Source organism: Protopterus annectens, chromosome 15.part0 (genome assembly GCF_019279795.1).
Source record: "Protopterus annectens isolate FY-2018-M chromosome 15.part0, PAN1.0, whole genome shotgun sequence".
NCBI lineage: Eukaryota > Metazoa > Chordata > Ceratodontiformes > Protopteridae > Protopterus > Protopterus annectens.
In genome coordinates, this window is record NC_056749.1 from 485,953,530 (window position 1) to 485,970,467 (window position 16,938).

Genomic DNA, 16,938 nt, shown 5'->3' on the forward strand with positions numbered 1-16,938 from the left:
TAAAATTAGTTTATAAATCTAATTATAGTCATTGTTGAGTTTAAAAAGTTGCCAATTTTAGGAGGGATTAAGAGGGACAGTTTAGAGGAATGTAAAACAGCAAACTGCTAGAAATGCAGACTACTTGCTCTTTACAGAACTATAACCACGAAGAGAATATGGTGTTAGCACTGCCTTTTGCAGACTCTATTGAGAAAGTATACTGAAATAGTCACTGAGGTTAACTTCCTTACCTCTGCAGCAGTGTTGTTGAACTGGCTGCTGGCACAAAATAATTCAATGCACTTCACACAAGCAACAAATGCAAAAGCAGTTTCTTTGGTAACTCGGGTGTTGGTGAATGCTGGTGTGTCACCCAAAATGTTGCGGCATGTCACCTTTGACACGCATGTCATAGGTTCGCCATCACTGCCTTAGCACATATGTGATGCCATGTAAGTATAAACTAGTCCTGTCCTTTTTTGACTATTGCACCATTGGTGGACATTACTGCCAGACTGCAAGCATCATTGCTAGCTAAACAATCACATCCTTGCTCCCACCAGGAGAGCTGTCCTTCAAGTACTGAGTCAAGTCATCCCACTATGGTGAACTGATGGCAGCCCTCATCCCACCACTGAATCCAGCTCACAAGAGTTATAGATGTGTTTTCTGATTGCTAAGTATTAAACAAAATCTTAGAGAAAAACAAACAGAACAGCATTGCCAGAATTTATTTGTTTATGTATGTGTGTAGGGAAGAGGGGTTGGGGGTTGTTTGTATGTCTGTTTTCATCTAAATGTTTTTCTCTGTGTGTTTATACTGAAATTAGATACATATATTTTATTATATTTTATTATAGTTGATTTGGAAGGAAACTCTTTGAGATCAAGAGATAAGAGACTCAGTTTAAATCTGGTAAGTATTCATAGATTTTTAGACCTTTCATCAGTAACTGTGTGATTTATTGTCTACAGCCTAAACTTATTTAAAGTCAATTACATTGCTGTTTTGATAATAACTTTCCTACATACTCTGCTTCAGATTTCTGAAACATTTCGCTGCTTTTTCCTCTGCATGTGATGTTGTTTTTCTGTTTCCTTCCATCTTCCAGGCTACCTAATTGTACTGACTTAACCATGTCATTTGCCATTTACTTGTATTTGTTTAACGGCATCTTTTTCCCATTTATTTTTCTCATTTACTTCTTTTTTGAACTGTAGCATTGCTTGCCCTTTTTTTTGGTTGTTTTTTTTCCCCATGTCTGTTGTGTCTGTTCTGGCTCTGCAAAGGCAAATATAAAATATATGCTGCATTAAAAGTGTATCATCTTTGAATTTACAATTTTCACTGTACTATGGTTAGAATCTTTCACAGAACTCTTGGTGAACTATAGCATGCTGTGATCACCTTCTCTGTGTGCCCACCTGCAATGATCTTAGTTATATCCTTAGCTGGTAAGTGCCAGCTTCAAAGCTGCACACTTTTTTCATTTATTTGTTTATTTGTCTATGCTTTGTTGAACAGGTTAATTCCAAGTGCACCTGACTACCATTCCTATGAAAAATGCTCCTTGCAAAAAGAGCAGGAATTGCATTCCCTTGGCTGAAGCAGCTAATATCATGCCATTGTATTCAGCATGTGACTAGAGCACATACACATGTGCTACACTTCTGCTATCATTATGTAGTTGAATACAGTAAAACCCACATTCTGTATATCTGCTGTCTTTGCAGGAAGTTTGTGTGTGATAAAGGATTAAACATACTTAATCCATTGCATCACAGCAACAGTGATGTCCTCCTCCATGACATAAACAGAACCACAATATTTTATACCTTTTCAGTATTTCCTAACGTGACTGCAATCTGTTACTATAAGACATATTTGAAGTTTCAGTTATATCTATAATGTTTAGGTCATGGTCAGCATTTTTCTCCGTGATGCAGGAAGTAGAACAATTTCTGCTTTATATCCCTTTTCTTTTCATCATCCCCTTTGCTGACATTTGAGTTTTCTGTTTGGTCTATTTGTTACATTTTCCTTGTTGTTCACCATGCTACATCTCCACAGCTTATTTGGTAGGATACAGTTTAAAAATACAGTGTAGAAATGAAGGAGGGATTAGAGCAGACAAAAGAAGGAGGCACATGACAAACAGACAAAAAGTCCCTTCTTTGTAGTTAACTACTGCTGCCTCTTCATGGTGTGTGTGTGTCCTGTTACAGTTCATCAGATCATTTGTTGACGTCACTGTACTGTAGGGCAAGGTGATGTTTTTCTCCTTCCCATTTTTCCCTGCCTCCTCAGAAGGTGAAAGGCTTGCAAGTGAAGCTTTTACAACACTCACTGTCAGCAGATATTTTCTTTTTGGACTGTTGTACCCTACTCCATCCCATTCTATGGCCACACCTAATGGGAGATTCCCCTTATAGTGTAGCCAATCGTTTGTTTTCTGCACCAACATTTCATCCACTCACTGAAGTCCCTGATATTAACATTTTTAGTCACAGTCCCTGCTATGGTCAGACAACACCTCTAAGAAACTCACAGAACTTGCTACATACATCTGCAGAACTTGAACTTTTGTATACTTATTCCTTCTGTGTTTCCAGGGAGGGTATGACCTTCAAATGGACAAAAATGCCAGGATTCTCTGGCCTTGCTTTCTCAGAATTACAGATATCTTTATGAATCCATTCCCTATCTTTTTAATCTTACACACAGACATCTGGGCTGTTGTAGTCTAATCAGTTATTCATTCAAATTCTTCATAGTTATGATTCCTAGTTGACATATCAACTCAGTCAACAGGCAGTAGAGTAAATTAAGAAAAGTTTCATTTTTTTATCTTATGGAGATGGTCTTCTTGTCTTTTGGTTTCTATCATAATGATATAATGGAATTCATCTGTTTCCCACATCACAAACACACACACACACACACACACACACACACACACACACACACACACACACTCAACAGCATTAGCATGACTCAGTAGTTGAAGTTCCTGACTCATGAATTACTTGCAGCAGTAGGCTCAGGTTTATTGCTGACGTCCAGTTATTACCTTCATAGTGTTTGCTTAATCTGTCATGTCCCATGGGGTTTTTCTGGTTTCCTCCTATCTTTCAAAAATACATTTTTATATAACCATCTGTATTGCATTTCTTGTGTCAATTGTTTTATTGGTCGACTATTACAACATCAGTGGCCTTAATGTTGACATCAAAACATCAAAAAACAGAATATTGACACCTCTGCTGCTCTGATGATTCCATGTGCAGGAGACCAACCCCCTTACACCCCCTGATAATTATATACACTAACTCCAAGATTGCGCATTCCCCTTTTCTTAGATATTGTGTGAGTTTGTGAATAAAATTCCTTGGAAAAGAGCAGTTTTGGGACCTTCTGTGTAATTATTGTGTGTCCATTTGCTTAAAAAGACCAAAACCACACACTCACACACACACACACACACACACACACACACACACACACACACATATATATGTGTGTGTGTCTGTGTGTGTATATATATATATATATATATATATATATATATATATATATATATAATTATCATCAGCCCCCTTTTTCACATTTTTTCTACATGGGGTTGGGGTATCGTGTTAACTGTCACCAACTCTCTCAGTTCAGTGCCACACTCCTGCCTTCTTCAACACTCATGCCTGATTGTCGCAGATCTTCTTTCACACAATCCAGCCACCTCTTTGCTGGATGTCCTCGCTTCCTCTTACCTTCTTCTTGTCTGTCCCAAATCTTCCTCACCAGATCGTCTTCTGCTATTCTACACATGTGCCCAAGCCACCGTAATCTGTTCTCTTTGATCTTTTCTGCAAATGGAGCTAATTTGGCTTCTGCTCTTATGTCTTCATTTCTTCGTCTGTCCCACAGTATGCATCCTACCACCTTTCTCAGGCACTTAATTTCCATCACCTCTAGCTTCTTCAACTGTTCTTCCTTTACTGCCCAGGTTTCTGTACCATACAGTAGTACTGGTTGTACCACTGTCTTGCACACCTTGCTTTTCAGCTTCTTTGGCATTCTTCTATCAGAGACTACACCTGATACTCTATGCCAGTTGGCTGCAGCCCCTCTGATTCTAGCTTTGACCTCTTCATTCAGACTACCCTATTCCTCAACCATCCCTCCCAGATACTTGAATCTGTTTACTTTTTCCACCATCGTCCCTTCTATCTCTGTTCTCAGCTTCTTCTGATTTCCCCAGTTTGCTGCCATTACCACTGTCTTATCTGTGATTAATTTCATCCCATGTGCCTTCAGATTTGCATTTCATTTTCCTATCCTTTGTTGAAGTTCTAGCTCAGAGTCTGCCTGTACTGCCATATGGTCTGCATACAGTAGCTTTGTTGATCTGTCCCCTCCAACTTGTTTGCTAATGTAATCCATCACCAGTATGAACAGCAGTGGGCTCAGAGCTGAACCCTGATGTACACCCACTCCCACTGGGAACCCCTCTGTGAGGCTGAACACTGTTCGTACTTGAGTCACTGGGTCCTTGTACATAGCCTGCACTAATTCTACCAATGTTTCCGGGACTTCAAACCACCTCAGTACTTCCCAGATTAGCTTTCTTGGGACCTTGTCATATGCTTTTTCCAAGTCTAGGAATGCCCAGTTAGACTCTCTCCTCATTTCTAGCTTTTTCTCAAGTATCTTGTCTCAATGCAAACATTGGGTCAATTGTGCTGCATCCTGATTGGGACCCGAACTGTTCATCTCCCATCTTATATTCTACTACTATGTGTATGTTTATCAGTCATTCTCTCCAGAACTGTCATGCTGTGTGGTAGGAGTCTGATCCCTCTGTACTGCCCACAGTTGTGGATGTCCCCTTTGGTCTTGTACACTGGCATGAGTATGCTTATTCTCCAGTCATCTGGGATACGCCCTTCTCTCCACAATGCTATTAGTACCCTCAGGAGCCATTTCTCCCCTATCTCACCCAGTATCTTTGTCATATCTGCTGTCACCTCATCTGATCCTGCTGCTTTCCCTGACTACATCTTCCTTACTGCTGTTCTTACTAAGGTGGGCTCCTCTTCTTCTCTAATTGTAGGCTGTTTTGGGGGCAGTACAGCTTCTGTGTATTTTTCTTCATTCAGAAGCTGCTGGAAATACTTCTTCCATCTGCCTTTGATGTCCTGTGAACTGGTAAGCATGTTGTTGCTGGCATCCCTTATGAAGGGTGTCTGACTATCTTCTTTATCTTTCTGTCTTTGCCTTGCAACCTGATATAGTTTCTTTGTGCCACTTACTGAATCACTTTCCAGAAGTTGGTAGAGTCCCTCCGATGCCCTATTCTTTGCTATTGCAACTTCTTTCTTAGCTTCTTTGTTAGCCATCTAGTAGTCCTTCCTAGTCTGGTCAGTCTTTTCTGTCTCCCATTTCTTCCTGCATACCTTCTTTCTTTTCATGACTTCCTGGACTTCTGCATTCCATCACCAGCTTTCCTTGTGTATCTTATTTCCATACCTGGCTTGGCCACATATCTTTTTTGTAGTCCTAACACATGCTGGTTTTAGGTGCTGCCAGTCCTCTTCAACTCCACCTATTTCCTCCTCTTTTTTGGGTGCTAGAGCCCTGAGTAATTCCTTGAACTGCTGTACTTTCTCTTCAGTCAACTTCTAGGTCTTCAGCCTGTTCTCTGTTGACCTTAGAGCCATCTCTGACCACTGCTTGCAGCTGATTGTGGCAACTAATGGTTTATGCTGTGGGCCAACTGTTTCAATGGAGATGACTTTGTAATCATGGATTCTACCCCAGTCGCTTTTCCTTGCTAGGAGGAAGTCTACCTGAGTTGCATGTTGGCTACTCTTGTATGTGATCTTGTGACTGTCTCTTTTGCTGAACCATGTGTTGGCTACTATCAAGCCATTTGCCAGATAGAAGTCTAGAATGGCTTCTCCTTCTTTATTCCTGTTACCCCACCCATGTGGACCCAGGCACTCCTCATATCCTGTTCTGTCTGTCCCGATATGTGCCTTCAAGTCACCCATTATAAACACCAATTCATGTTGTCCTGCTTTATCTAGTAGGTACTGCAACTGCTGTCTGAATGCATACTTTTCCTCACTATCACAACCCTGCTGTGGGGCTGGGCATATGCTGATATTATGAAAACTGCCCTATTATTACACTGGAGTCTGATTGCCATGAGTCTGTCATTAATTCTGATGATATCCCTCACTGCCTTCTGAAGCCTCTCTCTCACCACAATTCCTACACCATTTCTAGCCTGTCTCCCACCTGAGTAGTAGAGTCTGGGTCCCAAGCCAAGTGGCTTTGCTGCACTGCCCTTCCAGCTCGTCTCTTGGATACATAGGATGTCCAGCCTTCTATGTATCATCATGTCATCCACTTCCAAGTTGCATCCTGTCAGTGAACCTACATTAAGCGTAGCAAATCTCAGTTCATGTTTGGCAGGTTGGTTGGTTTTACGTCCAGCTTTCACTCAACAGAGTTATCCTAGGTAACCCAGGCTGGGCAACTAGACACCGGCCAGCCAGTAGCTTATTGGCCCATGGCTGCTGGACTTTACGGCGGGCACACACTGTGCAATAGGGGCACAGATACCTCTCCCACCATTAGTAAGGGTCCCTGGTGTGGGTGAGAGTAGGCCGGGTCCTCAACCCACTTATCACCGGTAAGTATCCATGCCCATTTTGGTGATATATATATATATATATATATATATATATGTGTGTGTGTGTGTGTGTGTGTGTGTGTGTGTGTGTGTGTGTGTGTGTGTGTGTGTATATACACACACACACACACACACACACACATATATATATATATATATATATATATATATATAAAACATGTATACACACACACATATATATCTATATCTATATATATATATATATATATATATATATATATATATATATATGTGCATGTGTGGTATTATATTTGCATTTCCTTTTGTGGCCTTTGTCATATTTGAAAGGTTCCAAAAAGGAGCAATTCACTAACTGGTGAACCAACTTTACAAAGCAATAAATAAAAGTTTGACTTTTGTCCATGCTTTTCACCCTTTGTAGACCTCCATAATCATACATTTCTTTCAGTAGTCATTTTTAGTCTAAAATGAATAACCCACAGGGGAGTTCTCCTCAACTCTACCTAAACTGGCCAGGAAGCTCACAATTTAATGCCTTCATAGTGCTCATGCAGACATTATGAACGCTGTCACTCCACAACAGTTGAACTGCACTATTCTGAATGCAGTCCTAGCTTCCCCTGCTGCATCCTACTCAGTTTGCTGTTCATTCAACTCCTTTTTCATTTTTGTAACCTTTCCAGTAGGTCTGGTGTCAGATTTGTTAATTAGTTGTATACAGACCTAAATGTTGTTTCTTTTTTCTAACATTGAAAGAATAGTTATCTGAAAAGAATATTCTTTCTATTTTACAATCCTTCCATCAAGTCAATACCCTCCCTCTAGTCCTTTAATACTATTCTGAAAGGCTTCCTAGCCAAATCCAACTCTGTTTTTGCTCAACCACAGGATAAACTATATCCCTAAATGTGAACAAATACATATTAATACCGTACATATCCTTACTCCTCTGTTAAACTCTGCTGACAAAACTATATGAAAATTTAAAGGAAACTAAGCAGCAATATATGACTGAATATGTATTATACAATCTGATGCATAGTTACAAAGCTGTTAATAATGAGTAAATTCAGCCCCTTAGCCATGCATTTGAATTTTCCCAGTGCTCATCTGTGGAGCACTGTACTGCAGTTGTGTAATCTTCAAGGATGATTTGGAAATCTAATGTCAACTTCTCCTTCAGATATTTCTGGAACACACCTAACAGTCTAAGACTGCTGTGACATCCCCACTCTAAGCCAGTAATCAAGGAGCCTGAATCCTCACCACTGACACTAGAGAGGGCAGTTCACTTGGAATACATATGGATACTCTCAGTATTTTCAGATGCAGATCTCTCTGCATCAAGCACAATTTCTTTAAGCACACCTAGGGAACACTCTCAGTCTGGGGGCTGGTTCCTCTCTTTCTCTCTGGAGCTCCCAATAGGACTCCCCACTGGCACAGCTTAGAGTTGAGTCCTTTCTGTGAAACCAGTGCTTTGTGTCACCACTCCAAGCAGCTGATACACGCACTCTTTGAGATTTGATTTGCGTGCGCGCGCACACACACACACCTGGGAAAGGCTGGCACAGATTCACCTGCTATGACCCCCTTCTGCCCAGACTATTAGGTAGTTATCACTGCCGCCAGAACCCCTGCCAGACACTTTAAGGCTCTTACAAGGGTACCAAATTATACTAGGTGAAATTAATATTAATGCAAATAATAATGCTGACCAAAAAGCAAGGCTTTCAGGAGTGGCCAGACTTATCACCAAATAAGTATGTGTGGATACTCTCAAAACTTAAATCTTTTCAAAAAAGGACCAGTCATAATGAAACGTTAAATATATTTAATAATAATAAATAAAAAAACAAAAATAGTAAATGTCTATTTATAGTAAACACCAAAGTTTCAATCACAGGGAATATTAAAAATAATACTGATGAAGAGTTTCACACAGTTATAGAAAAACAGTATTTAGCCAGTCTCACTGTCTATTCTTGATTGACTAAAAGAATTGCTGTACTTACTTACTGAATAGAACAAGGCAAGATGGGTGAGTGGTTCTTCTTGTCAAATCCAGGACAGAATACAGAGTGCTCCTGAGACTTCATTCACCTCTAATATTAAAACATTATTTCTGTACAGAATGCCATCACATACATCTGGTCATCTGACATTTTCCTGCACTATACTGCATCACTAGAAGCTGCCAGTGTTTAGCAGCTATGTGCTACAATACACACTAGACCTTTAACTAAGTTTTATTAAAGCATCTGGAAGCCATAAAACAATAAAACCATTCCACTCTTCCTACAGGAGCTACAATCTATTCTCTAGCACAGACGTAGGTTCATAAGTGTGCACTTGGCTAATGGCCCTGGGGCCTTTACAAGCCTAGCCAGTAGGATTACCCTGGCATCGTGTCACCCGATCTTAGTCCCAGTGCCTCTGTCGAGTAAAGCCACTGGCCTGATCCCTAGGGTGAATTTTCTATTTCCCATCCACTCATCAAGATTTTTCTTGAAGAGGGCCAGTGAGGTGCTCTACTTGACATGTATAGGAAGTCTATTACATAGCATGGGCAGTCTCTGGGTTATGAACCTGTCCCGCATGTTCTGTTGATTGTGGTAATGACATTGAGGTCTCTGGAGCGTGTGGTGCAGAGGGATTGAGATTTCTTTAGATGCGTCTCTGGCTCCATACAAAACTGTAGGATAAGATCTTTATGGCTTAACCCATAAAGTAACTTAATTTCAGATATAATTTTTCAAAGTCAGGTGTATTAACCTCTTCCCTTACAGTATATGCTGTTACAATGTATAAATTTACCATAATGCAAGCCGAAAGACACAACAACAACATGTACATTTCTTTTCTGTCCAGCAGAAAACCCTGTTGAGACATTTTAACACAAGCAACTTTACAAATACATTTTCAGCACAAGCATCTGTACAAATCAGTTTGGTATACAAATGATATATAATTATTTACAAAATTCCAGCTAGCTGTGCTGGCATAGGTTATACATCCACTGCCCTACTTCTTCTGGCATGGCTGGCAGTATCTCCTATCATCACACCTCTCCCCCCTTTGAAGACTTAAGCTAGTTTTTCATGTGCCCCTTGAGAAACATTGCTTGAGGGGAATGAACCTATCTGGGAATACATTACCTTATGCCCTGTCTTGAGATCCTATCTGCCTTGGGATTGCTGACCCCACCACAGTGTTGCACAGTCATATTTTATGCCTACAACGATGGGCTCCACTATAGTAACTTGTCATTTTACTGGCTGGCATGCTGTAGCCATAGATCCCCCTCAGACTTCTACTGCCTCCAACTGCAAATACTTAACACTAGAGCCTCCCTATCATGGTAAGGTTTCATCATGTTAACATGGAACAATTTGGGCCCCTGCCTCCTCCCTACCAATTCTACCATGTAGTTGAAATCACTAACCTTCCTTACCACCTCAAAGATTCTCTCGCAAGCTGCCTGCAGCTTATTGTGCCTGACAGGAATGAGAACCGTAACCTGCTGTCCCACACATACTCTCTGGCTCAAGCATTATTGTAATACCGGATCTTTGTCCTGTTGTTGGGCTCCTGCCAAGTTCTCCTGGGCCAAGCCCATGAGCTCCCTGAGCCTTGTCCTGAAGTTTAGGACATATGCCATTACAAACTCCTTCTGAGATTCACACACACCCTCCCACTCATCATGTATAAGATCTAAAGGTCCCCTCACCCTATGCCCATACAGCAACTCAAAGGGTGAAAAACCTGTAGATTCCTGGGGTACCTCTCTGTAAGCAAACAGCAGATGGGGCAAATATTTGTCCTACTCTCTCTTAAACTGGTCTGCAAATGCCCGTGGCATGGTCTTTAACCTCTCCACAAGACCATTAGATTGGGGATGGTAGGGGTGGTCCCCCTGCAGTGCTTCCACAGACAAGCCATCAGGTCTGACATGAAATTAGCACCTTGGTCAGTCTGTATTTCCCTTGGGAAACCTATTCTGCTGAAAAAACAAAGCATTTGCCACCTTATCTGCTTTAGTTTAGGACAGAGCCATGGCCTAAGGGTATCTAGTAGCATAATCTACAACCACCAGAATATACATTTTCCCTGTGGAGCTTGGGGTACTCAAAGGCCCCACAATATCCATAGCTACCCTCTGAAATGGCTCTTCAATCACAGACAAAGGCTTCAAAGGAGCTTTGGCCTTGTCTCCTGCACTGCTACTTTTTGGCATTGCTCACAGGTCCTGCAGTACCCTGTTAAATCTCTTGTAATCCGAAGCCAAATGTTCTGCATAATACATCTCATGGTATGGTTTATGCCCATATGACCTGCAAAAGGAATGTCATGGGCTATGGTTGGAAGTGCCAGACGGTAGACTCTAGGCACTACCAAGTGCTGTATTACCTCACCCTCTAGTCCTCCCTCAGGGGTCTACTCTCTTTACAATAACCTTTTCTTCCAGTTTACAGATTCCCCATTTCCTTGAGAATTAGGTGCCTGCCTAGCTACCTCCCTCAAGCCTCTTAGTGTAGGGTCTGAAAACTGAGCCTGTCTCAGTTCTGCTTTTGTGACTCTTCTCAGCTCCCCTTCCACAGGAAATCTGGTATCCTAGCGGTGCATCACTGTCAGCCTGGGTACTACCATTCACATCTGCCCTTACAGTCACTGTGTCCAAGGGACCATCAGTACCTACCAGCAGTTGTGGCTCTCCCTCAGGCTTACTACTACAGGGTAGCTCCCTCCCTGAAATAGCCACCTCAACAGCCCTGGCTTAAGGAATGAGGTCTGTCTTGGTCTCCCCAGGCACATGCCTACCTCCAAGCCTGGCTGCATGTAACTGCATGCACACAAGGTACTACATTTCCAAAATAATTCCCTATCAGGACATCTGCAGGGATATCCTCAAACACACCTACCTGTTTGTTTCCTTTTCCACCCTTCCATTCAAGGTGAACCCAGGCCAAAGGCATTTGAAATGGGATCACTCCTAAAGCCCTGACTTGAGTGGACTGTCCAAGCAAGTACTGTTCCTCTTTAACCACAGCAGGCTTTACAGTGGTTATATCAGAGTCTGCATCTTTCTTAGCAGTGGCTGGTTTTCCATCTACTAAGATAGGATATAACCTCTTGTGATAGTTTGGTACCCCTGTTGTCTCCAGACAACTTACCACTGGCACACTGTTATTCCCAATTGCTGGCTCCCCCACTTTTTGTTTCCCACCTTGCCTCCATGGGCATCTATATGCTACATGGCCCCACTAGTTACATTTAAAACATTTAACCCCTGATCCTAGCCATGTACTTGAACTAGTGGCTTCCCCTGTTACTGGCAGACTCTGTTTGGGCATTTTAAGCTGCCCATCATGGGTTCCCTTGTATCCATGTGCAGCATTGGATAACCCTTTCCTGTGCAGTGATGCCCTGCTTGCTAAGTAGAGATGCCCTTTCTTCCCCAGCTCATCTGCAGAGTTGTATTCTTGGTCAGCCAACCAGATTCTCATGTCCTCACTCCTCAGGCAAAGTGCTAAGGGCTTGTTCCCTCACAAAAAGGTTTGCTGACACCCACTCACCCACCTATGAAAATAAGTGATTAACTCAGCAATATAATCACACATACTTTCATCTGTCTTGCATCTATGCTTACAAAAACTTTTTTCTGTAAGCTTCAGGTGTTAACTTAAAACATTCAAGTAAATAACATTTGCCTTTTTCATAGTTTAAACAATCAGTATCAGACAATTTAGAAATAGCAGTTACAGCTTTACAATGGAGTAAGGAGGTCAGGAACCGTACCCAGAGCCCTTGGTCAGCATTATACTGTTTACATACTCTTTCAAATATATGAATAAAACTATCAGAAGTATCACCCTCTGTAAATTGTATAAGAAATTTACTAACCTTTATTCCTTCTGGGGTTTGGTTACTCCCTTCCCCAATACCTCCTTCTGGGGTTCAGTTATTCCCTTCCCCATTACCTCCATGACCCTGGTGAAGAGTCAGCATCTCCCTCTCATGTTGATGCTGCTTCTCATTTTCTTCAGCCTCCAAAAGCTGTGGTCTCTCTGCTGATTCTAATTCCATCTCGTTTGCCTACCTCAGTCTCTCCACTGATTCTAATTCCACACGTTTGTCCTCCATTTCAAGTCTCCTTAACTCCAGACAGATTTTAAGTCCTCTGAGGAAAAGGTGAACTGTCATGTTTCTGAGGGTTGCAAATTCCCATTACCAGACTAGTTATCCTCCTTGTTGCTGGTCTGTGTTGTAGCTGCAACTAAGGCTGAAATAATTTCTTCTTTAGTCAGGGTGGTGTACACCAGTCCTTTGACTTTGCACACCTTGGCCAACAGTTTTCTGTCAGCTTGCCATACTGCTTTGCTGATGTCATTGCCTCCTCTCCCTGACTAACTAATCTAGCAAAAAAATAAATAAAATTTGTTGCGATATGAGACTCTGAATGTTCATCGTGTGGCTGCTAAGAGAATGCACACCTTTAGTGACAACTGCTTACAGGCTACAGAAGTTCAATAGCCACACTACTGCTCACCAATATGTGATGTCTCCACTCTTGGCCAGTAATTGAGGAGCCTGAATCCTCATCAGTGACACTGCAGACAGACTTTCACTTGGAATACAAATGGTTACACTCAGTATTTCCAGTTGCAGACCTTTCTGCACCAAGCACAATCTCTCTTAAGAGCACCTAGGGAACAAGCTCAGGCCAGGGTCTGGTTTCGCTCTTTCTCTCCAGACCACCACCCCCCCAGTAAGACTCACCACTGCATAGCTTAGAATTAAGTCCTTAGCTGAGGTTCCAAGCTAAGTACTCCCACACCTTCTCTGTGAACCCAGTGCTTTGTGTCCCTGCTCCAAGTAGCTGACACACCCATTCTTTGAGATTTGATTTGCACGTGCACACACACACACACACACACACACACACACACACACACACACACACACACACACACACTTTGTAAAGGCTGGCACAGATTCACCAGCTGTGCCCCCTTCTGCCCAGACTATAAGGTAGTTATCACTGCCACCAGAACCTCTGCCAGCTACTTTAAAGTTTTATATTAATACAAATGGTAATATTGACCAAACAGCAAGGCTTTCAAGATTGGCCAGAGTTATCACCAAATAAATATTTGCAGATATTCTCAGAACTTAAATATTTACTAAAAAGGACCAGCCACAATGAAAAGCTTAAATATATTTAATAATACATAATAAAAGAACAATAAAATACTAAATATCTATTTATAGTGAACACTGGAGTTTCAGACACAGGGAATATTAAAAATAACCATGATGGAAATTTTCACACAGTTATAGAAAAAAACAGTATTTAGTTAGTCTAAATATCTATTCCTGATTAACTAAAATAATTACTGTTCCTACTTACTGAATAGAGAAAGGCAAGATGGGTGAGTGGTCCTTGTTGTCAGATCCAAGACAGAGTACAGAATGCTGCTGAGACTTCAGTCTCCTCTAATATTACAACATTATTTTTGCACAGAATGACATCATATTCATCTGGTCATCTGACTCTGTTTCCGGCACTATCCCCTACCACTAGAGGTCCCCAGGGTTTAACACCTATGTGTTACAATACACACTAGACCTTTAGATATGTTTTGTTATAGCATCTGGAAGTCACAAGACAATAAAACCATTCTACTCTTCTTACAGGAGCTACAACCTATACATCAGCAAAAACATTGCATCTCTGGCTCAGTTTAGAACTGTGGAATAACATATTTATGGCTTAACCCATAAAATAATTTAATTTCAGATATATTTTTTCAAAGTCAGGTGGAGTAACATCTTCCCTTCCAGTATATGCTTTTACAATGTATGCATTTAACCAGTTACAATAATGCACATACATTTCGTTTCTGTCCAGCAGGAAACACTGATGAGACATTTTAACACAGGCAGCTTTGCAAATACATTTTTAGCACAAGCATCTGTAAAAATCAGTTTGATATTCAAATGACATATAATTCTTTATAAAATTCCATCTAGCTGTGCTGGCATAGGTTATACATCCACTGCCCTACTTCTCCTGGCATGGCTGGCAATAACGCCTATCATCACACCTGCTTAAAAGGATTGACCATTTCAAAAGATTTTATTAACACATCAAAAAGAGGGAATACTCCAGCTTCTGTTCAATCACATAGTAATCCTGGCTGGTAATTCAATGTGTCCTTGTACCTTTCTAACTGTGCAGACATTGTGCCATATGTTATTAATGTTATTCACGCCAATGTTTATTTCCAGTGTGCATTTGCTTGTTTTAGAATAATCAAAGTATTATTTGCCTTATATCTAAGTTTGCAAATATGTTGGGTTGAAGATGCCAGTCACATGTAACATTCTAGAAAAGAAAATATGAATATAGAAAATTATACAATTTCTTTTCTTTGCAGCCAAGAGCACTTACATCCCCATATTCTACCCCTTCGGATTCTTCTGAGGATTCTTATGTTCCCATGAATCCTACCATTTCACCACCCTCTTCATCATCTGACTGCACTTCAGATGGCTATATACCAATGAGTCCTGTTAAACCAACTCTAACTGCTCCGTCAGTCAGCACAGAAAAACAGAGCAGTCCACTGCCTGCACTTCCAGGGGATCTTGAACCCCCTCCAGTGAATCGTAACCTCAAGCCTCGCAGAAGAGGTAAGATTCATGTTTGGATATAATATTGGTTTTGCATAGGTGTATTAAATTTCGCCAAGAGAGGCATACTAAGGTAAGCATGGTTAATCTCTGAGTGTAATGGGTACTGCTACACAGACAAGTTGCAATTTGTTTATAAAGGGCTGAAACATAAGAAAAATAAAAGAAAATAATATGTTGTTGGCAATGATTTTAAATTCTTAATAGTTATGTATAAGTTTAAAAAAAAAAACTCTTTTTCTCAACTCTTGTCTGAGGAAGCACTGACTAGACCGGAAAATGGAGTGTTTGTCTTGAACATTAGCACCATAAACAATTTTACTAGTCCATGAAAATGTAACACAAGTTATCAAGACTAGAAATATTTATGAATATCTCAATGTCGCTAACCTAGGGGTGAGTTGACAGGATTGGTATTTGAGACAGGGATGATGGCTCACAGGGTGAAGTGAGATCCCACAGAATGGAGGGTATGGTAGATTTTCACAAAGTGCATTATAGTAGAGCCATACTTCTTGGCATAAGAATTCTGGACAAAGCCCAAAACTAATGGTGGGACAGGAGCTGAAATCAGGGACAAACTTTCAAGAGCTGCTAGAGGAAATTGTGCTGCCTTAACACGCATTTCTGAAGGATATGAAGTCTGGAACTCATATGCCTCTTATTATTTATTGACTTCAGTCCTCAATGATTTGCTGGAAAACAACATATTTTATGAGGAACAAACCAAAGATATGAGGTAAAATCACGTCGTGGGAAATTCTGTACAGTTGAGAGTTATGAGTGGAGATGTAGCCACATGGAGAGCTAAAGGCACTTTTCTTTCATGTGTATACATGTATTACAGCTGACTGGCAGTAAATTAAATTTTGCATTGAACACATTATCTGTTATCCTCTTTTTTTAGAGATATATGCATTACTTGTTATTACTTAATGTACCGCTAATTACATTGTTCTTATCAATATGACCTTTATTGTGTCAGAATAACGACCCATGTGACCATCACACCTACCAGGTAACACCATGTGCAGAAGGCCAACCCCCTTATATCTAACAGGTAACAAAAGCGAATAAAGCTGATTATAGACCTAGAAGTTTTGGGATCAAACTAATTATATACTAGGAGGTAATGGGACCTGTGCAAGAATTCAACTGACATGAAAAAAAATGTGTGACTCAGCATCTCCAGCTATGTGAGTATACATTTGCAGGTGTTGCATTAAAGAATTGCAGGTAACCATCCAGTTTTGTAATTTCAAAGTTCAAGGGAAGTGAAGTTGAATCTATTCAGAGAAACATGCCATCATCCATTATTAAGGACACTAGTTCAAGTAATGGTTAATTTGCAATATGATGAAAGGGCAGGGGACTCTGTGTAGGCAGTATATCAAATACAGAGTTTGTTAGCTGGAAACTCATTGAGTGGTCATTTGCTGAGTGATGCATCTAAGATTTAAGCTAAGACTGATGCATACTAAGAGCTGACCCAGCTATTCGGGATTTGGGAACTTATGTGTACAGTGACCTAACTTTTGACCAATATGTGTCTGTTTTAGTAAGAAAGCCCTTCTATACTGCA

General features: G+C 40.8%; 1 protein-coding gene across 1 annotated transcript in view; it reads left to right on the plus strand.

The window, feature by feature from the left end:
* Positions 1-16,938, plus strand: part of GAB3 (GRB2 associated binding protein 3) — a 980,339-nt gene that overhangs the window by 854,736 nt on the left and 108,665 nt on the right. The window contains exons 5-6 of the mRNA XM_044057216.1: positions 843-898; positions 15,101-15,356. Coding sequence (XP_043913151.1) covers positions 843-898; positions 15,101-15,356 — 312 coding nt within the window. The remainder of the gene's footprint in view (positions 1-842; positions 899-15,100; positions 15,357-16,938) is intronic.